This window comes from Triturus cristatus, chromosome 6 (assembly GCF_964204655.1).
Source record: "Triturus cristatus chromosome 6, aTriCri1.1, whole genome shotgun sequence".
Classification (NCBI taxonomy): Eukaryota; Metazoa; Chordata; class Amphibia; order Caudata; family Salamandridae; genus Triturus; species Triturus cristatus.
In genome coordinates, this window is record NC_140589.1 from 634,409,846 (window position 1) to 634,434,306 (window position 24,461).

Sequence of the window (24,461 nt, forward strand, 5' to 3'; positions counted from 1 at the left end):
GTGCTGTATGTGTTGGTTAGTAAAAGTCAGTAAGAGTTGGTGACGGGTATCATGCAGGAGTGAGTGCGATTGAGTGTCTGAGTAAGAATGACTGCATGTGAATGAGAATGGGTGAGTGAGAATGAATAAGAATGAAAGAGATGGAATGTGACGGACAATGCATGAAAATGAGTAAATCGGAGAGATTGAGAATGAGTGGCAATAAGAGGGTGTTCACATGAGCCAGAAAGCAGGAATGAATGAATGAGATGTGGAGTGAGTTAGTGTGAATGAAGGAGAAAGAATGAGTGAGAGTGTGGAAATAGGGGAATGGGTGAGAATGAAGGGGTGAGGGTGATTGTGAATGAGTATGAGTAAGTAAGATTGAGTCAGAATAACCATGAGTGAGAGTAAATATTAGTGAGTAAGAGCAAGGCTGAGATAGTGAGAATGAATGAACTAGGGTGAGTGCATTGCAGCGTTGTGATTGGTCAAGGGAGCCTGGGTGCTTACCAATCACAACTCTGAAATGCAGCGTTGTGATTGGCTCAGGGAAGCCTCAGCCTGGGCGCTTTCTGTTGTTCCGGCCGGCACGATGAGGAGGACCCAACGAGGGAGAAGCAGCGGGGAGGTAAGATAAATTGTATTTCTTATTTGGCCCCTTCCCGCCACCTCTGGATCCGTGTTGCCGCCACTGTTCATTGGTCTAGCACACCATGAAAGGACAAGAATATCATTAAGTACCCTTTCACAGCCAACAGCTTTTTAGCAAATTTATGTGTAAATTGTGCTTTTAAATACCCTATTTGACCCCATCTTTTACAACATGTTCTCTATAGGTGAAACGCTGTTGCCCCCCAGAGGCCCTTTGGAAGAGAGTCTGGCTGGCTACAATTCAGGGTTTTAAGTCTCACCAATTCGAAAGATCATGCCAGCACCATAATATAGATGGTTTTTAAAATGGAAATTTTTTCTGTGGTGTTGTATTGATCATGAAGTAATTATTGAATGCCATCATTGCCAATTATTGAGGGTTAAGTTAAAGGAATTGCAATTTCTGGGTACATTCAGGGTCAAAGGGTGTGTGATGTCACTTCAGCTACACCAAGCATTTTGATGAATCTATGTCCATCGTGCGATCGGATTGAATGATGCTGCTTGTGTCAGTTGTTGTCTAATCCAGGGTCTCGTAAGGAGCTTTACAGAGCAGCTCTAGATGGTCTAGTGCCCTAGGAAGAACTGCACGGCCTCGTAGCACGAATTTGGTTGTTTACTCGCCATGTATTAGATGAATGCAGATTTAACACCTCCCCGTTGCCCATGCCCAGAAGAGGCTTGTGCACAGGTTCCATGGAAGGGGTGACATACCTTCTCAATGCAGACCGGCAGAAAGTTTCAATTTTAAACTTTGTCCCACTTAAAATCTCAAATGAGTAGAATATAAAAAGACGACATGGGTCCAGGTGGGAAAAAAACGCAAACGGAAAATAAATACACATACTTGTTTCGGATATGAAGGTCCTGGATGACATGCAAATCTCGATGGGGGAGTATTTAGTGGGCGTATAGGCACACACAAAAGTTAAATAAAGAGAACACGATCTGGTCTACGAGGTTATTTACAGAAATCAGCTGATAGTTGTGAGATGTTTAACTGTTCGCTATCGGCGAGGACTTCAAAGCACTCAGTCTATTAAAGAAGGGTTTAGATACAATCTCCTCTGCCACAGCTCCACGCACTTCCAGTCTCTGTTAAAAAATAAAAACTCAACTAAAGTTCCTTTGCAAAACAAGAAAATAGGGCACCTGGTTTGGTTAGGGCTGTGCGTGATTTCATCCAATATTACCCAGACACTTCAGCAGTCATCCAGTAATTGATGTAGGCGCATTCCATATTGTAAAATGCCGTTCATGCCCCGCCGGGGTGTATACTCTATCGCAAATAAAGTTTGTAGGTGAAATCTGAAATAATGTTCCCCCGTCGATAAAGGACAGAAAATTACGACCCCTGAAGACAGAGCAGTCAGAAAGAGTAATGCGAGGAGAACAAGCATTGGCCGCGCGGCCATAAAAGTGATTGCGATCGCGGTGAAAGCGAAAGTGATCACGATCGCGAGGATGCGCTCTGTGGTAAGCACGCGAGTGGTACGCGCGCAGCTGTGATCGCGCTGGAAGGGAGGCAGATGGCGGCTGCGCGCGTGCACGCTCGCGTGACCGCAAGCGCTAGGCCACCAAAAGCCTGTGGCCGCACTTTGAAAACCCACACACTAAATTTAATGCCGAGCAGCGAATGCGCTGGCTCAGCGAGACCTAAAAAAGCACAGAAGTTTGTCGAAGCTGCTGCCGCCGATGTCTTGGGGTGTTCTCGCATTTCTTAATTGATATTGACTACTCGGAGCCTCCAGAAAACAGCTGTAAAGCCACACTATTCTGCAGTGGTTTCCAGCTGTTGTCCTGGCCGCCGTGTGATATCTGCTTCTTACCTGGTGACCGTGTGAGGGGAGGAAATATCGTGTGACACACGGTGGCTGCGGCATCGTGTGAGTTGGCAGGTCTGCACCTTTGCTCAGCCACTTCACTATATTCCGTGTCTATAATGTGTTGAATCAAGATTACAGTTTCACGATCAGATGAGTTGACATTACCACTCCGTACAATTACCAGAAGTAATAAAAGTCTTCAGGCTAACTAACACCCGGATGAAAACCGTACAATGGAGGCAGGGGCAACACAACCCATAAGGCTCAATCTTGCTGTCTAACTCCAACAAACATAGCCCTGTCTGCAGCTAGAGAAAATGTTTTCAAACCCTTTATAAATATGCTGTTGCCAGGAAACCTACCATCAGCATCGTAAAACATAGCTGATATATCTGTAGGCGTGGGTGAAGTTCTACAGAGGAGAGTCTGCAAGGACAAGGCAAGTACCATGGTGGCTAAGGGCCAGGTTCAGGCTTTTGAGTCAACCGCGCTTGCATCAGGTTTTTTATACCATTGTCAGAATGCCCTAAAGAATCTGAACGTGCAAGATGGTTTTGCAAAAAAAAAAATCTGGTCGGGCTGAACATGCCCCACATGTGATGTGGCCACTTGGCAAGCAGAATTTGATTTGTCTATCAACAGCTATTTTGTGTCTAACTTTTGAAATAGACCAAGCGATGCTGGACCCAAATAAAAGAATTGCATATCTTCATCACAGAAGTAAAGCTCTCATGAACATGTTATTTGTGAACACTAAAGAGGGACATTTCTAGAGGATAATTGTAGGCTAAGATGTTAATTAAGGAGCTGAAATAATCTTTTTTAACTCAGTCTTCAGTGGAGCACCTAAATGGGGAGTTTTGGCATGAATGATGACCCAAATCAAACTGCGTGTGAGAGAAGGCAATAAAAACAGAGGTGATTCGACTTTGAAAATCATAAATAGGGATGTTTATAGGAGGAATTTTAAACTGCACTCGAAAAATCCAAATTGAAATGCACAGCTTGTATATAGATGCACTCGCTGGCTCCTCACTGTAATATGCATATGTCAAAAATGAAATAACATACCATTTACCAAACGTAAGGAGTTTTGCACATTATGGAAGATCACGAGCATACCTCAAAGGAGCAGTAGTGGAGGGCCAGGCTGCTGGGCTTGTACATAGTACTGGTGACGGTAAATGAAACTAATTGACACTTAGAAATGCATTTTAAGAAACATTTGTCCTTTTATGACACATTCCTTGTTCAGCACAGGCCTAGACCTGCAGGAAGGGATGTTTTATATGTTTAACCCTTTGCTACCCTTTTGAATTAAAGACGTATACAGACCTGGAATCATCCGATATGCTGGCCTTGGTAAACATTCTCCAGCTACCCCTTTCTAAAGGCCTTACGTCTCTCAGACGGTCCTTTACCACTGCCAGATGTCGTTCAGACACCCTGGGCATGCTCTCAGATACCACCAGCAGGCACTCTGATACCTTGCGGCAGGTAGTAGAAATTGCTAATCTGAAACTAAGGCCCACATGAATCAAAGCAAAAACCGGTCGCAACCCTTTGCTACCGGTATTTTTGCATTTGGGATGCATCCCAAATGCAAAAATCACAATTTAAGTAATCTCTAAATTGTTATTGCTTAAATTGCCATTGCATTTAAGAAATCGCAAATTGAGATTCCTTAAATGCAATGCATTAAAGTAAAGAAACTAGCGATTTTGCTAATCGGGGGAGCAAATTACCATGAAGTTGAATTTCATGGTAATTTGCAAAAACTTTGAAAAATGCACTAAAGTGCATTTTTCAAAGTTCCATTTTACACACACACACACACACACACATGCCCTTGGGGCATGTGTGTGTGCAAGATGTACTCATATGCAGATTTCAGAGGTGCAACAGGGTGTCCTTTTGACACCCTGGCACCCTTGAAATTGCATTCTCAATTTGCGATTCTCTAATTGAGAATCGCAAATTGAGAATGTCTTCCCATTCCTTCCTATGGGCCTCTAGGCCCATATGAATGAATGGGGAGGTATTCCTTAATTGTGACTCGCAACTTGCGAGTCGCAATTAAGGAATGTTTAGAAATCGCTATTTTTTAAGCGATTTCTACATGCATAGCCTTTTGCTAATCCTTATTAGCGTATCCTTATTTTTCGCTAATAAGGAATCGCGAATGGCATTGTTGATGCATGTGCCAGTAAGTGCCTTCTCACACACTTCCGGCCGACTCTCAAATGACCTGAACTATCAGTGATCCTCCGCTTACCCTCAGAGACTTTATGGCTCAGACAGCCTCAGACACCCTTATTTGGTCTTTAGCTTCCTTGGCCAGCTCTTGGTCTGCTTTCAAAGACCCTCAGTTCTTCGTTTGGTCACACTAGATGTTCCGCAAAGACCTTGTTAGTGTAATTTTCCATAGCCTACTCAATCCTAGGACCTAGTGGGACTTCTCGCACAGCCAGGTCTTCAGCTTCTTGTAGAATTCAATAAGCGAGAAGGAGGCTCTTATGTGTAGTGACAGGCCATTCCACCGTTTAAGGAGAAAATATGAAACTGAATAAGTAGCAATTTTGTGACTACATTGGGCCTACTTCACTTGTGTACTGAATCATTTTAGACAAACAGCTGCTGTTTTAATGTAAAGGTATTCACTTGCTTCAGGAAAGGGGATACCACCAGCAGCTTTGCAATTAGTTTGTTGTCTGAGAATACTTGTTTTCTGAAAATCGTTTTGAAAGGTTAAGATGTGTGCATGCCATAATGACACCTGTTTTGCTTTTTTAAGGCCAAGCTGGAAGCATACACTGTGACTGTGAGGCCATAAAGCATCAGTGTGTGGAGTTTCTACATTACGTGAAGGTTTTTATTTTCAGGTGAGCCAATTAACATCATTGCTGCGTAATAATAGTTTTAAAACTATCTTTGTTTGTGTATTTGGTAAACCACCTTGCCATGTAGTGACGTCTGAATGAAGGACTATTTAAAGAGCCCGCTGTCTCCTGCAGATGTCACGTAAATTAGTTTTTTTCCTTCATTTTTTGGAGTAGACACTTTGGAGAGTCGAAGTTAAAAATGTGTTTTACTTGTCTTGCAATCAACAGTAGACAATTCTATTAATGTAATTTTGCTTTCTCTTGAGTCTGTGTTTTTTCAACATCTTTTCCAAATTAATTGACAATACTGGCCAATGCCTTAGCTCTGTTTACAACTCATGATAAGCAAAAAAATATGAAAATTTTCAGCCAATCATCGTTTTCAAGATTGGCCTTAGAACATTGTACCACATAAAAAAATACTCATCCATTGGTGTTCACTTCAATTGCTAACCATATACAACATTATTTTTATTTATTTATCGAGTTCTGTGTAGCGCAAAACTGACCCGAAGGTATCCGAGCTTTCACAGAGTTTGCATAGCAACGCTTGTGTGAGTTACATTTCGAGTAAATATAAATACGTAGCGACAATATGTATGTGAAGCATACGAAAGCCATTAGGATAAGTTGCGCTGCATTTTTTAGGTAGATCCGGCGGTGTTTGTGTGTGGGTGTGTGTGTGTGTGTGTATATATATATATATATATATATATATATATATATATATATATATATATATACAGTGAAAAAACCATAGGTTTCACACACGTTCTAGTTAGGAATTAGCATTTAAAAAACCTTGCAAATTCAGTGAAAAAACCATAGGTTTCACACACGTTATAGTTAGCTGGACATTTCACTCGTAAAAAACCAATGAAATTTCCCCGTTATAGTTAGTTAAGCTAACTATAACTCGCGCGCCCGCAATGCACTGCTGATGACGTCACATATTACATCACTAATGACATGGTCAGTGACATCACTCATGACATCACTCATGACATCTCAAATGACATCACTGATGACATCATCCAGTGAATGTGTGTTTTTCTGAAAATTAAATATGTTTTATATATCTCAAGGTCGATGGAAGAATAAATGAGTATATAAGTGTCTAAATGGATGATCTGTTTTTGAAAAATTGATTGTATTACTGACTGATTAGATGTATCTTATTGAATACATGGCTAAGTGAGTAATGTTTAAATGTGTAAATACCTGTATCAGTCTCTCACTTTGTGTATAAGTGGCTGCATGGGTTGGTGAGCAGCAACATGAGTGTCTATATAGGTTATTAGTTGGTTTTTTGAGTATCAGTATGAGTGTCTGAGTGTCTGTATGGTTCAGTGGGGGGTATTACGTAGTGCATAAGTGCATGAATGAGTGACTCACTGTTTGTATGTGTTGAAGACAGCATATGTGCAGGACTGTATGGGTGGAAGAGTGTGTGTATGGGTGTGTTAGTGAGTGAATGGCTGTCTCAATAGTGTCTTTATGAGTAACTACATATGTTTTAAACTAGTATATGTGACTATTGGTGTATATAAGTGAGTGTATGTGAGAGTGAGAGATTGAAAGAGTTCCTGTATGAATAAGTATGTGTTTCTATAAGTGATTGTTTAAAAGACTAAGTATGTGTAAGTTTCCGTAGAAGTAAGTGTGGTGGTGTGTGTATAACTGTATATGCGAATAAATGTATGTTTGATTCTTTATTAGCATGAGTAACTGTGTGTGAGTAACTCTATGGATGAGAGGCATTGTGTTACAGGATGTATAGGTGTATGAGTACATATGATGTGTGAGTACACGAATGAGTGACTGTACAGGACTGTTGGTGAATAAGTGGATGTTTATGTGGATCTTAGAATTATTGAAGAGGTTGTTGTAATTGGTATTGGTATGTCCATTTTTTTGAAAATTTCAGTCTCTATTTTTGAATGTGTGTATCAAAGGTTATATTAGGGTGAGAGGAGGTCTGCCACTTTATCACATGGATGATGTCGTCAGTGATGTCATCAGTGATGTCATTTGAGATGTCATCAGTGATGTCATGAGTGATGTCACTGACCATGTCATGAGTGATGTAATATGTGACGTCATCAGCAGTGCATTGCGGGCGCACGAGTTATAGTTAGCTTAACTAACTATAACGGGGAAATTTCATTGGTTTTTTACGAGTGAAATGTCCAGCTAACTATAACGTGTGTGAAACCTATGGTTTTTTCACTGAATTTGCAAGGTTTTTTAAATGCTAATTCCTAACTATAACGTGTGTGAAACCTATGGTTTTTTCACTGAATTTGCAAGGTTTTTTAAATGCTAATTCCTAACTATAACATGTGTGAAACCTATGGTTTTTTCAGTGAATTTGCAAGGTTTTTTAAATGCTAATTTCTAACTATAACGTGTGTGAAACCCATGGTTTTTTCAGTGAATTTGTATGGTTTTTTAAATGCTAATTCTTAGCTATAACATATGTGATTTCCATATTTTTTTTATTGATTTTTTTATGATTTTTTTATTATAAAGTCTTATATTAAATGTGTTTTTTTTTTTTAAACAAAAAAAGTTTTTTTAAAACTTTTTATTCTCTTAAAACACTGTTTTTTTTTCTAAAAAATCTGCAATATTTCAACTTTTCTCTTTTTTTTTTTTTACCAAACAGGTAAGATATATTAGTATAACTTTGAAAATATATATTTTTTTTTTTTATTTTTTTTGTTGTAGTGCGCGTACGGTAAGCGTACGGTTTACGCAATGTCCGTAATTTATCTACTCTGTTTGCGTATAGTTACGCAATTTGCGTAGCCGCGCGTACTGCGCGTGGGCCGCGTAGGCGTGTACGCTACACGCGCACGTTACGCGGAAGTGTTGGGGAGTGACTGTTATGCGCATGCGCGCGAGCGCGTGTCTTTTTTACGCGCATGCGTACTTTTGCCGTAAGCGTAACGTACGCGCACGGTGGGTCATGTGATCATGAAACACAACTTTTGATTGGTTGAAACTACTTTCAGTTCTAGAACTCTCCTACACCACACCCATTCCCCTCATTTCTGCTTGTGATCCCTTAGGAGAAGGAGCTGGGTTGTCTTTGTGATACGATGGCAGAACAGCACTCTTCTGCTGAGAGTGAGGCTAGCAGCACTACCTTGAGGCAGAGAAGGAGGAAACAAAAGACCTCTTTCATATGGGAGTATTTTACTTTTCCAGAGAACAAGAAAAAGGTAAATGCACCCTTAGTGACTTGTAAGCTGTGTGGCCGTGTACTTTCAAGAGGGAATCCCAACAAGAAGTATTCCTTCGGGAATCACACCATGTTGAGACACCTTAAAGATGTACACAGAAGGACACATGCTCGACATACTGAAGGTAACCCTTCAGTAAGTCAACCAAGCACATCCACAGCAGCTCAGCCTGGTCCATCATCTGCAGGGCCGAGTCCATCTTCGGCAGGTCAGGTGAGCCCTTCATCTGTGGTGGGAGCATCTCCTTTTTCTTCTCCTCTGGAAACAAACCATTGGTTTGTGAGGGTTGAAATACGGTGCGCCACTTGTCATGATCTAATTTGTCATAGGGAGACCAGTGTTTCCCTAGTGAACAATTAAATAGATCCGCACATTTGTCGTACCGACTAATATTCCCATTCTTTCTTTCCTCTGTCCCTGCATGAACACAACGGCTCTTGTAAGAGCCAACCTTACCTTTCAACTATTTTTTATATATGTTTTTAAAACTTTTTTTTGATTTTTTTTTTTTTACCGTACGCGTACGGTGCGCGTAATTTTTTTTTTTTTTTTTAAAAAACACTAAAAATCAATTATCACATTACAAGGTCCTTGAGAGACTACAATGAAAAACTGAAAATGTGATTGTGGAGAAGTGGAAAAAAGGGACCATGAAATTTTTGACTTACCATACCCACTCAAAAAAATATTTATTAATTTAAATTTAATTTTAATTGCTTTAAAAATGGTTCTAGTTTTCGAAAATTTTCTATCTCAATCTGAAAAAAAAGAAAAAAGTATTAATATTTAATAAAACATTTTATAATACAGTACACATATTTACATATTTTTCAAAAACATTTTTTGCCTTTTTTTTTGCTGTTTTCAGAATATATTGCATTTCACTATAAATTGTGAAAGCAATTGCATTCATCATTTAACAGCGGGCAAAAAAAAAATTAACAATCTCAAAGATTGTTTTAAAAAAGCCCACAATCTCTTTTTGCATAAACATAACTTTATAGAAATGCATAATATTCTTAAAAAATATCATCTAATATCAATACTTATTTCTTTAAAATACCGTCTGACATTTTTGTTTCAGAAGTATAATCACAAAAATATATCTCAAATAACTCCACAATACATCTGGTTCCATTTCCTTTAGGCCAAATAGTAATTTTAAAATTCTTTTTTGATTAAATTTCCAATGGTAATCCAATAAAAATCTAAAGTTTAAATTGTACAGATCTCACCGATTGTCTGTAACATTTTGGTTTCCGAAAGATTAATTAATAATTAAATAAGTCCACAATAGAATTGTTTACCTTTCCGCATGGCCAAATAGTAATTTTAAAAATCTTTTTTGAATAAATTTCCAATGGCAATCCAATAACATTCCAAAATTTAAATTGTGCAGATGTTACCGATTTTGTCTAAATTTTTGGTTTTCCAAAGTTTCATTAAAAATTGTAAAAGTCCACATTACAATTGGTTACCTTTCCATTAGGCCAAATGATAATTTGTAAAATCATTTTTTTTGAAAATTCCAATGGTAATCCAATAAAATGGTAAAATTGTTTTGTACAGATGTTGCCAAATCTCTCTAAAATTTAGGTTTCAGGAAGATTAGATAGGAATTTGCTAAATCAAAAGGCAAACGTTGCTTAAAAATCAATTGGGAATCATTACACAGTGTCCAGCCTTTTTCACATTTTAGATAAACTGTGTAATGTCCAGAAGTTACAGTAGGTCCTTCATGGAAAATTATTGCAACTGTTACAAAAGTTTTTCCTGAAATTGATAATTGCTGTCCTGTAAACTTCTTTATTAAAGTATCTAATTTTGAACCATCAGCTTTACAGCGTTGCATCATTAAAATTACATATTGTCCGTATTCCTTTAAAATTAACGTTGAAAACATATCAGATTGACACTCACTGCATTCCATGCTATGATTAGCATCTTTAACTAATTTAGCAAAAGTGACTGTTTTACTTTCTGGCAATGTTAAATAAATAAACCTTTCAGAATCAACATTAGAGCCACATATATTGTAACAGTTTTCACAACTATGTTCCCATTTATAAGAGAGACCAAATAAATTTTCAATGGGAACCCCTTCTTCTTCCAGTACCTGAAGAAAAAACATCAAGAATTCCTGTGCGTCTTGCTGTACATTTTGAGAAAACTGTGTTCGTCCTGAACATACATCTAAAAGTTTTCTAATTTCAGTAGCACTTTCTATTTGAGTTTTATCATTACTCAGCTTTTGAAAAAGGAGACTCAACTCAGAACAGAATCTTTTTCACTGATTTACTATTATCTGCTCTTGCACACTTTCCAGATAAAATGCAACATTCAGCACTACATTAGCGTAGCAGTTGACACCAGAGCTATTTTCAAAATGACATCCTACAACCTGTTCTTCATTTTCCTTTTTCTTTTTGCTTGCAATTACATCACTCCTCTTTTTTTTCCTCCTCTCTACATCTTCATTACAGACATTCTCATTTCTCCTTTTACGAGAAACTACACGTTTCTCCAACACAGGATACTGACCTAAATGAGGAGCATAGCTTCTTATTAATCTATTATACTCCTTTACACAATTTGTATCAGCACTAACTTTTGAGTCATCAAAGTCTATCATGAATAAACCTGATAATGTTTTCACTCGTGACAAAGCAACATATGCCATACCTTCTTTGAACACAGTTGAACCAATGTTCACAAATGCACAATCTACAGTCAATCCTTGAGACTTGTGAATAGTTACAGCATATGCTAGAGAAAACGGAAACTGCTTCCTACGTACATATAAGTCTTTCACAAGCATGAAACGAACTGAACAACGACAAATGTCTTTAACTTCTTCTATCTGATCAAATTTTATTTTTAAACATTCAATTCCATCTTTTTTCTGATAATTAATAAAATCCACAACTCTTCCCATAGCTCCATTAACTAAACCTTTTTCAACATCCAAATTTCTCCTTAAAAATACTCTACAGTTCATGCAAACATATAGATTTTTTTCTAATCCAGCTGTTTTGGAAATGTTCTTCTCTAGTGAATCCAATTTATTTTTCAGTGTGCCTGTTAATGTGATAGTAATTCTTCCATCCTCAATTTTGTCCACTGCTTCCAATTTCCTGATCTCTTCCTTTTCCAATTTCAAAAGCTCCTCATTGAATATTGAGCATTCACGTAGAGTTGGCATTAAGCAGATGACACTTTTCTTTTCTGCAATGTTCTTGTATATCTTCTCTGCAACTATTTCTTCCTTTGGAAATCAATTATGTAGCAACCGACTCTGTAATGCTTTTGTGCCTGCTTCAGTGAGTAGTCCAATCCTGATATCTTTCAGAATACTTCCATATTCTTCATCGTTTGCTTGCCTCATATTAGTAGTAAGTTCCTTGTACTCAAAGAAGGACCAAATATTTGCATTACCAATGCTTCCCAATGACTTATTTGTGTCTTCATGTGTCACAGTATTAAACACTGGTTGTCCTTTAACTGGAGTAAGCTGTAGAAGATCCCCAAAAACTATGACATGTTTTCCACCAAATAACACGTCATAGTCTGTCCTTAGAATTTGCTGCATTCTTAAATGCACAAAGGCAAGCATTAAGTTTGATACCATGCTCACCTCATCAATAATGAGAACTTGCATCTTCTTCAATACTCTTGAAACTTCCAAGCATGCTTCTCCAGCTAGCTTGTTGTATTGTATTTTGTTCTCATGCTCCACTGGTAACATTAGCAAACGATGTAAGGTGATTCCTTTTATGTTATAGGCTGCTAACCCAGTTGGAGCAGTAACCACACAAGACAAAGTAGAATCCGTTTTTTGCTGTAGGTAGCTTCTGATGACTTTTATTAAGAAACTTTTTCCAGTTCCAGCTTGTCCACTTACATACATCCTGATTGGATGAAATGATGTGCATGAGCACTCTTTTTTTTCATGTTGAAATCCGTGATCAATTTTGCTTCTGATCTCTTCATAAATTTGTTGCTGCTCTTCATTCAGTTGTCTTTCCAAATTTTGTAAGTCTATAAATTCTTCTTGAGCTTGATTCATAGCCGTTTCCACTTCATTCATGGCTATTGATGCTTCATTTTCAACGATTGGTTGTCCTAGGGGATCTTGACTGAGTGTTCCTGAACTTTGGATGTCCTGAGAACTGTCTCTAGCTACTTCTGCTGCAATTGTAGTTTCCTGTTCAATTTCTTCATTTAACATTTGCAGATAAGTTGAGAATGTACTGCATTGTATGCTGTCTTTGCAAGCATTAAAAGAATCTTCATAGCTTTGAAATTCTCCCAGTAGTTCATCCTCTGTACGCCATGGTTTAAACAGCTGTAAAAGAGCCAAGTAGTAAAATTCCTTTTTGTCAGTAGTGTCGCAACTCGGCTTCCTGTGATTTATCAAACTTCCTTTTGTTTGCTTCACCAAACATCCTTCCTCACCAATGACTTTATATTTTCCATTGTTGATGTCTTCTGCGGCTTTCCGTGAATAAATGTAGTTCTGCAGCACTTCATAGAGACACATGTTCTCCAGATGATGACTTCTCTTGGGATAATATGTGTCCAACATGTTTGATTTCAAAATATCTGTACTTTCTGGGTCATTCTCGGCCAAATATTCAATTTCTCCAACAGATTTCAGTACCCGATTTCTCATTGCTGCAAGGCCTAAACTTGCCCAAATTATTCTTCTTGATTTCGAGTAGAGACTTGCAGAAGATAACCTATCTGAACATTCGTAGGATCCAATTTCTCGATGCGATAACATCTTTAAACTGAAACTGTACAGCTTCTTACTGACAGTCTTCTCATGAGAAATCTCTTCCCACATTTCTTTCAATTCAGTTTTTTCTGATTTAGTAATGTAAGACGTTACATATCGAGCAACAGCAATGGAATGGTCAGCTACATACTGTATATCCATGTTAGCATTCCACATGGATAAAATGACTGGGTTGTAGTCATTTATATTTTTTGATTCTTCTTTTCTTTTTAGGTTGTAGGTATTCTTAGGTGATTTTCTTGTGATAGTATGTCTCACAGATGACATAAAACTGTTTACTCTTCCATTTGAAAGAACAGGTCTAGGAAATCCAAATCGACATTTAGTGTAGTATTTATCTTTGCTCTTGTATTTCCGTCGACAGTATTTTCCACACCGATGACTTTGGAAACGTAAAACTTGCTCCTTTAACTTTTTCTCTTCTGTGCTTTTTGGTATAGCACATGTTGCATATTCTTCAATGTAAGATAACACTGCTTCATCAGTATCTGTTCCAAACTTTGGGGCATCCTTGATCCACAACAGCATATGAATATGAGGAGCACCTCTTGCCTGGTACTCTTTTCTCCAACAGAAATCCACTACTTCTCCTAGAGGTGGATTTTTTTTATTGCAGATGAAGGACATCATAGCCTCAAATCTATGATTGAAATATCTGCAAACATTAACCGGATCCAATGAGCACAGTTCTCCTGCTGTCTTGTATTCGATGTTTTTAATGTTTGAATTTGCCTCTCGTAGAAAATCCAGTAAATCATCCCAAGCGTACTCAGCACAGCTTAGGGTAAGGAACCATGTTGGTGTTCCTAAATTCCGTAACATGCATTTTAATTCACCATGGCGTCGGTACCAATATTCATTTGTCCCACGCTGACAAGCCATCGGATTGATCAGTTGTGTTTCCAAATGATCATCTCGGTGCTGCACTTTCTCCATAAAATCCTTAGCAGACACATTTTGTAAATGTACTCCACTTTTTAAAATGTGATTTACTGCATAAGACAGTGCAGACAAGTCGCTTTCAAATAAAAGATGGAACAAATAAGGAATACTTTGTCGAAATCTGGGATCTTCAGCATATAGTCTTGTAGTCCGATACTCAGAAGCTGGAATCTGTTCTGGACGTTCATCGTATCGTCCTCCTTTTCCTTTAGGAAACAGCTGGGGAAAACATCGTGCTTCCAAGCTCTCCTCCCATACACTCACGGGAGTTCCTTTTGCTTTCTTCATCTGAAACAGATCAATATTGTCTCCCATAACTTCTTTTGAATGAAGAGGATGTATGCTAAAATGTTCATAAATTTCTTCTTCCTTTGACTTGTCCACTTTTTCAATTTGTCCAGTTGGTGTTTCTGTGTCTTCTTGTAAATCTTCTTCTTCTTCTTCTTCTATATAAATTGATTCATACCATTTGTTATTCCTTTTCAAATACAAATTTGCTCTTTGTACTTTCCGTACATCTACCAGCTCCTGCCAAATCTTCTTATTCTTTGTAGGTACACCATTAACCAGAAGAACTAATGGTTCAGTTTCCAAAGTATCTGCATCAATAGTTTCCATATTTTTTTTCAAATCCAAGGGCAAATACACCACTCTACCTTTTAAACCTCTCAGTAAATCTGAAGGAGGTAATTTACCAGTTTTGGGCTCCATACGTACTATGGTCTGAAACGGATGAACACATTGAATAAGTATAGACTCATAAGTATTTAATTCAGAAAGTTCGGCAGGAATAACATCCAATAATAAATTATTATGTACAGCTCTGGTCGGCATTCTATTTTCTTCTAATTTGTTGTAACAGTATTTACAAATACGCTGAACTTCACCCAATTCAAAACAATTTTCAAGAAATATATATGTGGCAAAATCCTTCCACTTATAATTATCTTCATTTTCACTTTTTCTATAGAGATCAACATACCTGGTTTGTTTTCTATAATGAGTTCTGCGGCAACAAATACAAGTAATATTTGGTCTTTCATTAGAGATTTTTTCAAATTTTGTTATGTGATCATTAAATGTCTTACTTACAAATGGTTCTACATTCTCTTCCACTTCTTCCTCATTTACTGTGTCCTTTTCTGCACTGTTTTGTTCAGGACCAAAGTAACAAAACTGAATTTCATCAACAACCTTCTCTACATCTGATACTGACCCACGGAACAGAGCCCTATTCAATTCATCTAACTTTAGTGCTGGACTTTTAGCAAAATACAACCGTCTCACAAACTTTCTCATTTCAGTATGATGAACAGCCAGCATCCTAAAATGATGGAAAACACTATTACACACTTTTCTAGATAGACAAGCCAGAGAATGACCCTGCAAACCAGTATTCTCTCTCACTCTGCATGGATCTAGACTTTGAAGCACCTTAATCTTCTGTTTCACACTTTTTTTACTATATTCTCTTAGAAACTCACGAAATTTGTCAATAGATTCCTGACGCACAGTGCAAATACTACTACAATTCCAAGTGTACACTGGGGCTTTAGGACGTCTCCCCATAGCCTCATCCGCCATCACTTGTACCTCATCTCTTGGAACCATTATCTCCTTCTCCATTATGCAACCATTTTTCACTTCGTAAGCACGACCTCTGGTGTCAACTGCATGCAGCAAACTATTACTTTGAAAATAGCTCTCTTCATTAAAAAAAGGTTCACTACTTGAACTATGCATCCATTTTCCTAAAAACACTTTACAAAAGTTTGTTCTGTTCACTACTCTTTTCCTTTTGCTTTGTGATTTCAGTACATTAACCATTTTATCCAATGTACGCATCCTATTCAAAATTAAAATGAATAGTTTCCTTTTTAATTCTAATTCCTTTGCTGCAATGGCTTCAATTTCTTTTTTTCTCTTGTAAAATTTTGCCTTTTGCTTATATTTCTTCACATCCTTTATCAAATTGGACATAACTCTTCTCTGAAACATTTTTCTACGTATCTCTTTAAACGCTGTTTTTCTGTTTAAGTTAATCTTTATATTTACAGAAGGTATATTTGCATTAACTAAATTCTCAATTTTTTCCTGTCCTTTTCTATTGAAAACATTCTTTCCAGTACAGACATTTTGTACATTTTTCCTTTTTTTGAATATGTTCTTTAAAAAATCTTTTGTCTGCTTACCAGAAGATTTTTTCTTTTTCCCAACATGAGCATCTCCAACTAACTTAGGTCCTCCAGTTGTCTTCAAATATAGGTTTTTTTTGTGGTCTTTCTTTAGTCTGGATTTTGTAGGCATCTTAAATTTTGTTCACTGCTCTTCAGCAATACCTGAAAAAAACTAAAAAAAAATTCCTTTATTTTATTTAAATATATTACTACATTTTTTATGTTCTTTAGAAATCTTAAAATACTATAAACCCCTTTCCTATAAATGAAAATCACAATAACACCTTCACAAATTAAATATCTAAAAATAATTCCTGTGTGCACACAAAGTCATGCTTTGAAATTAGACAGAAAACGAAATTTCTTTGCCAATTGCAAAGCATACTTTCTTCTCTTTTTTTTTGGCAAGTGATAAGTACTTTTACAGACTGACACATTTTGAATCCACTTTTCAGATTCTTAAAAAAGCACATGTCCAAACTGCTTTTTCAGACCAGCACCATATGTAACCTGGGTGACGGACTACACTCCAGCAAGGGCAACCAGCCTTAGTGATGCTGAATGTATTTGCATTACTGACTGAAACCTCAAACCCCACTCGGTTGTGAATACTGTGCATGATACCACAGCATAAGCAGCTGGGTTTGTGCTAAGAGTCTGCTTCTGCACAAAAAAAATGGCTCACCCTTTCCATCAAATGCAACTGTGAAATCACCAGAGCAATACGCAATAAATCTCTGCCTGTAGTTCCTCTTTGCACACAGAGTCATGTTTTCATATTAGTCACAAAACGAAATTTCTTTGCCAATTTGAAAGCACACTTACTACTCTTTTTTTTGGCAAGTGATAAACACTTTTACAGACTGACACATTTTGAGTCCACTTTTTAGATTCTTAAAAAAGCACATGTCCAAACTGCTTTTTCAGACCAGCACCATGTGTAACCTGGGTGACTGACTACACTCCAGCAAGGGCAACCAGCCTTAGTGATGCTAAATGTGTTTGCATTACTGACTGAAACCTCAAACCCCACTCGGTTGTGAATACTGTGCATGATACCAGAGGATAAGCAGCTGGGTGTGTGCTAAGAGTCTGCTTCTACACAAAAAAATGGCTCCCCCTTTCCATCTAATGCAACTGTGAAATCACCAGAGCAATACGCAATAAATCTCTGCCTGTAATTCCTCTTTGCACACAGAGTCATGTTTTCACAGTCACAAAACGAAATTTCTTTGCCAATTTGAAAGCACACTTACTTTTCTTTTTTTTGGCAAGTGATAAGTACTTTTACAGACTGACACATTTTGAATCCACTTTTCAGATTCTGAAAACAGCACATGTCCAAACTGCTTTTTCAAACCAGCACCATTTGTAACCTGGGTGACTGCCTACACTCCAGCAAGGAGTGTAGGCAGTATGTATTTGCATTACTGAGTGCAACCTCAAACCCTTAAAGTATTCCTTATTTTTACCAGTACACCTTAATTTATCGTGAAAACATAGTCCATATTACTTTACATGTTCCTCACATTTAAATTTCTCCCAAAACAGAAAATGATAAACACAACTTCAACAAAAGGAATTCCATTTCTATTATTCATTTCTTAATTTACCATATACATCCCCTCTCAAACTCTAAACTCACCTTTAAAATTAGTTAGTTGTGAAAGAAATGTGGCACTCAAACAGCAGATTATCAGAGCCAGGATCTCTGTTCTTTACACCTCTCTCCTCTCAGCAGAACCAGATAATGGCAAACTTTCCCTCTCTTTTTCCACACATATACATGTTAATTTCAAATCTCAGTGCTTCCCCCTTTTTTTCAAATGTAATCACACATTTCTATTAGTTGAAAACCAACCCTTTTCCAAAAGTACCCTTCCCCCAACTTGACTTCTGCCTAGTACCCTTCCCCCAACTTGACTTCTGCCTGCTACCATAGCAACAGCTCATGGAACACTGCTGTGTGGAGTTAGGTCAGAAGTTCACCAAACAATGTTTCAATTCCACAGAGCAAGAGTGCTTGACTTTTCAAACCTAACAGCAAATCCATAGTACTGTTCTTTGGTAACACATTTTTCTGTACCAATACAAAACATGCTTCTATTAATTTACACATACAGCCTAGTTTTTATTCTAGAATGGTATGAAACAGCCAATCAGTTCTTTTTTTTATAAAAAAAATATGTATGCCTCCATTTCCAAACTGTCTTTCATTTCTTTTTACCATTCTACTGAATTTCACCTCCTGAGTGCATCCATTTCTCCTTTGAAGATGTTCACAGTGTGGATTGTAGGGCACAGCTATGTCTTCTGGAGTGAAAAGTATGCAGAGAAAACAGATATGGTGAGAGACCTTGCTTTGCCAAATGTAGACATTAAATGGATTGGTCAGAGAGGGTTAAAGTGGCACCAATTGATGCCATTGGTGAAATCCTTCATGCAAATCCAACACCCTGACCTCATAATAGTGCACTGTGGTGGCAATGACCTAGGCACTTTGACTGGGGTAGGTCTGGAAATGCTTATGAAGGACACCTTGGCACAACTGTTTTCACTTTTCCCTAAAACTGCCTTTGTCTTTTCTAAAATATGCCAAAGGCAAAAATGGAACTGGTCCAATCATTTTTGTCCGCAGATTGACAAAGCAAGAAAGCACGTCAACAAATCTGTTTCTGCTTTCCTCAGAGACTATGGTATGGGTTCCATTTACCACAACAACTTGCGTTACGACATGCAAGACATTTATAGAGGAGATGGTGTGCACTTCAATGATGAAGGGAACAGAGTCTTCCTCTTGAACCTTAGACTCTGCATCGGTATTTACTTGTAGGTACCACTAAAAAATCAAATCACTTCATAAACACAACGGCTCTTTTTAGAGCCCCCTAATATCTAAACTCTTAAATCTGAATTTCATTTCTTTTTTTTTCTACCGTACGCGTACGTTGAGCTTACCGTACGCGTACCCCGCAATTTTTTTTAAAATCAATAAATGTTTTCTTTGTACTTTTCTGTCCTTCTTTGACCCCTTTACAAATGTTAGGGGGTCTGTAACTCTCTCCCTTGCCCCCTTTTCAAGCTATCACCCTTTTTTTTCTGAGTGAAACACACGAAATGGCGGCCGCCGATTCCTGGTTTCGACCGATTCGAATGTTTACTAAGATCTAACAGCCAATCAGAATCGCGCTCGCGCACGCCACCGTACGCGTACGGTAAGCGCACCGTAAGCGCACCGTAAGCTGGCTCAGATATATATATTGATTTAAAGGCTATTTTCTCAGAATCTACTGAACAGATTTACACCAAACCTACAAAAGGCACTTCCTTGACCTGAGGACTACCTCTCTGCCAAATTTCAAGTAACTCTGTTCAGCCGTTCGGGCTGTAGCTGTGTCTAAAGGTCCTATGGAAAAATGCATGGGAAAAACGCGTTTTGGGACCCCCCTTTTATCTCGGCCCCCGCTTGACGAATCCCCCCGAGACTTTCAGGGTAGGAGCGGAGCGTAGCGCCCCACCTATTTTGAAAAATTCCCGCCAGTAGGTAATATATATATATATATATATATATCTCTCTCTCTTAACAGAATACTGTGGCAGTTGCACACGATTACAAGTTGAATAAATAAAAACACATAGTGACAGTATTGAGTGGAAGAATTATGAAGGACAGTAATGTAGATGGACGATATATAGTTCAGAGGTAGCTAGGGTAGCGCCTTTTGATGGTGGGGAGAGTAGAGGCACCGATTTTCCTGAAGTAGTGATGCTTATATTTATTTAGTGTGCGAGGTGAAAGGTACCAGGCCAGTCAGATGCTTTAAGGGGAAGGATTTGGATATTTTTTGAGGAAAAGGAGTTTCAGTTTCTTCTTGAAGTGAGAAAAAAACGGATTGTCACATAGGTCCTGGGGTAGCGAGTTCCAAATTCTGAGAGCATTTCCGGATAAGGCGCAGGTTCGAGATTTCTCTCTCTTAAATTTTAGCGGAATCAGGAGTTGACTGTTAGAGCTTCGTAGTGGTCTCATTTGACTGGCTTTTGATAGTTTGTTTGTGAGGTAGACAGTTTTGTTTTCCTGTGTAGAGAGCTTTGTGAGTTATGCAGGCAGTTTTGAGAATAGCCTTGCATCGATTAGAAGCCAGTTGAGTTGCTTGAGAGTGAAGCGATATGGTCGAAGTGCCTCTCCTCCGATAGAAGTCTACCCGCTGCGTGGAGTGTAGCTTTCAAAGGCGCTAGGAGTGTTTTTGGAGCGCCCGTAATCATTGAGTTACTGTAGCTCAGCTTGGGGAGGACTAAGGCTTGCACCACAGTCTTTAGGTCTTCGATGAGGATGAAGGGTTTGACTTTAAAGGTGTTTCAACGTGTAGAAGGCGCTTTTTGCAGAGGCAATACTATGCTTTTTTATACTCAAGTGTAATCCCCAGGGATTTAACAGAGTTGGAGATGGATAGTTTGCAGTTTAATGCAGTGAGGTTGTCAAGTCAGATATCTTCAGAGAGGGATTTACCTTTAGGTTGGATGAAAAGAAGTTCGGTTTTGTTGGGGTTGAGTTTAAGATGGTTGCTGGTCAGCCAGGATTGAACTGTGTAGAGAGTGCTATTTAGGTGCTGGATGTCTTTGATTTACAAGATTTTCATGTAGAGTTGGGTGTCATCTGCATAGAGATGATAGGAGGATGTCATGGTTGACAGTATCAAAGGCGGCTGAGAGGTAGACCTGGCCATCATCCAGAGATCTGTGCTGGTCGTCTGATTTTCAGTATAGTAGTCTCTGTACTGCAGCCTTTCCTGAACCCAGATTGGAAGGTGTATTTTTCAGTGTGTGTGTTGAGTTGTGCAAGCACACATTTTTGATAGTTTTGGCAATGAGAGGGAGGTTATTTATAGAGCTGTAGTTATTAATGTCGTTCTGATCGGCATCCGATTTTAGGTAGAGCCTGAGCCAGCGCACAAGCGCTGCTCTGGTGACGATCTGTTGTAGTACAGTACAGAGAAAAGCCCCGTCCACTCCCCCGCCCATATTTTTCATTGGCTTGTATCTTTATCCTTCGTAAATGCTGGCTTTTGATTCGTTAGTAGGCATGTCAGTCCTTCCTTAGTACGGCCATTTATTCATTTGTAACCTCCCATGGCTGCTGGCCCCTTTACGTGGTTGTTACACGGTACGTGTACTATTTTTTTTCACTCATGGGACGCCATCTCAGCAATGGTGTCCGCTGTTTGTATTTGGAGCGTTCTTTCACTTTCTTCACTCGTGAGACGCCAACTCGGCAATGGTGTCCGCTATGGGATTTAGAGCACTCTTCACTTTAATAGTGGCTGCCCCCACACAGCACTTGCGGGACTCCAGCTTGGCCCTCCCCCTTTCTGCAGTATTGCAAGACCGATGAGTAGTTGGTCTTGTTTGTTTTTCAGTTGCAGGTAAAGACCCTATCTCTGGGACCCCACTTCCTGTGGCTCTGTGTGGTGTGATAGTTGCTTTGGAAGACGACGAGCAAGCGCCCCTCTGTGTATACCCGAGCAGCTGGCGGCTCGCATCCGCTTCTCTCGAGCTCGCTCCCGTCGCCTATTACAAAGGGAAATGGAGAGCCATATTCTGCCTGTGTGAAGAGCTGCTGGTGGCCATTCCGTGGAGCTGAGTTAGGCCGCGGCTCGTGCCGTCTCACTCAATACAGTAGCCCTTGTAGAACAGGGTACACTATGTACATTGCATTAAACTGCAGCACAATGCGATAGCTATGCTCCCTTGCGCTGACTAGCTTACAGAGTGCCCGTTCCACACTGAGAGTACCAAAGGGCAGCTTCCAGACACCATGAAACCTTTCTCACAAAATGGCTGAAGGAATTGCCGATGTTGTTGACCTCCCCCCCCCCCCCCCGCCCTCTTTTTTTTTTTTTTCTTCCTTTCCCCCATGTCTCTATCTCAAACTCGCCCGCACCCATCTATTTATAAGGTGGCTGTGGCAGGGGTAGCAAACGTCGTCCCAGACAATAACAGCAACTGAAACATGTTTATGGAGTTTATACAGTAGAGTGAAATATGTAGGGATAAGGTGCCCCAACACAAAGAACATTGTTCCTTGACAGTGCGCTGTTAGTTTTTGACTCTGTTGGTGTTCTTTAGCACAGCATTTTACAGCATTCGACCACAACGTTTAATATATTGGCTTTTTCTTAAGGAGAGTGAACTATTAGCTTCATACGTAAAGTTTTAAACAGTTGTACAATATACTGTTTAGGAAGGTACAATTAAAAAGACACAATAGTCTGCATGTCAAGCTTTATTTGCAAAGAAGGATTTTCGGCTTATGTCACTACATAATGGATCGAACATTTTGGAAAATAGTAGTTTTCCAACTTAATCTCACGTGTTTGCCACATGGTGTACCTTTAAAACCTTTTATATCCTTAACTGTTTTCCCTTTAACTTCTACTCCGCTGCGGAGGTGCTCAAGACGTTGCAGCCACACTTTGTGGCAAAACTTATTAGTGTTACGACGAGGTGATAAATTGCTTTCCTGGGTATGGTTTACTCAATCCATGATAAACGGACATGTGTTGTCGGAGAACTGAAGTCTTCTTTTATCCAAAACCCAAGATATGCGGGGTGGGTGGGTGCGTGCACTCTGTACTGCGGCAGCGTTCTCTTGACAGGACTTCAGTTCTCGCAGGGCTTCTAGCTTCCTTCAGTTTGAGCGGTGATGGCATCACTAAATCATCGTATCCGTAAGTGTGAACCAGCCTTCAACGCAAGGTAAGTACTTTTGCTCAGCGGATATCAAAGTGAGCTGCGTGTTAGCATTAACAAATTATGGAAACCTAATCTTGGAAATGAATTACATAGTGTATTATTTTGTTGCGGTTCCATCACTGAGAGCTTGGTTTAAGGCTGACTGATGTCCTTCGATTGCTGACACTTTTCAGACATCGCCTTAATATGACTCAGTTTTGTTGTGAGCTGATTTATAGGATGAACCATATTCTAAAAGTTAGAATTCATCCATGTTCTATAAGAAATGGTGTTGTCTAGTTTTATTTGCACTCCTGGCGTCTTTTCCTCGACATTTTTAGCAGCAAGGTGGCATCGAGTTTAAAGAGGTGCCGGTTATCCTCCACGGCAAAACCAAAGGGGATGATGGACGGAGTGTTGAACATTACAAGCACTCACCCCCAGTCAACTGATCTGGGTTTAATCCATCATCATTCTTTAGCTCACTCCGCTACATGGCCATATGCAAATCAGTCTGACCCTGTGCCTCATGGGAACAGTCCAGGCCGAACTGCCAATCCATGACTTCCCTGGACCGGAAACAAGCATCCTGGGACCGGTTTCTGGCTAATCAGCCGTCATCAGCCAGGCTAGCTTGAATCCAGTGGCAAAGTGAGCAAGGGACCCATGTCTGGGCATACCCTGCCAAATTAGGGCAAACAAAGCAAAACCAAAGGGGATGATGGACAGAGTGTTGAACAATGCAAGCACTCACCCCTAGTCAACTGATCTGGGTTCATAGGGGTGGAGCTCGTTGCTTTGATGCTATTAGGTTAAAAAAATATGAGCACTCCACAACTTGTTACATTTTCAGACTAGACTTGAGTTAAGATTTTATTCCTATATCATTTCTGGCTTATGAAGTTTAAGTGTTATGTGTCACATTCCTAAAGTGCAACATGTGTTAAAAGTGTACAACAAACATTATTCAGATAGTTTGGTATGTGATGAATAGTTTTACATTCTTATTCCCTTTTTAGGTCGAGCTCATTACACGGTCTGCTTTATTGAGTGGGTGAGCACTATTTTGTTTATTGGCACTGATGGGGACAATGGTGGCTGTTTTTTTCGGTATTTGTATAATGAGCCTGACACCCGCTTTAGGAACACCGCAATCATTGTATATTGTACTTTTATTAAACTTTCATGTTGAGCGCGGCGTTCGCTTTTTATTTATTTATTTATTT

General features: G+C 39.0%; 1 protein-coding gene across 1 annotated transcript in view; it reads left to right on the forward strand.

The window, feature by feature from the left end:
* MMS22L (MMS22 like, DNA repair protein) overlaps positions 1-24,461 on the forward strand; it is a 534,885-nt gene that overhangs the window by 41,516 nt on the left and 468,908 nt on the right. The window contains exon 4 of the mRNA XM_085611124.1: positions 5,254-5,341. Coding sequence (XP_085467250.1) covers positions 5,254-5,341 — 88 coding nt within the window. The remainder of the gene's footprint in view (positions 1-5,253; positions 5,342-24,461) is intronic.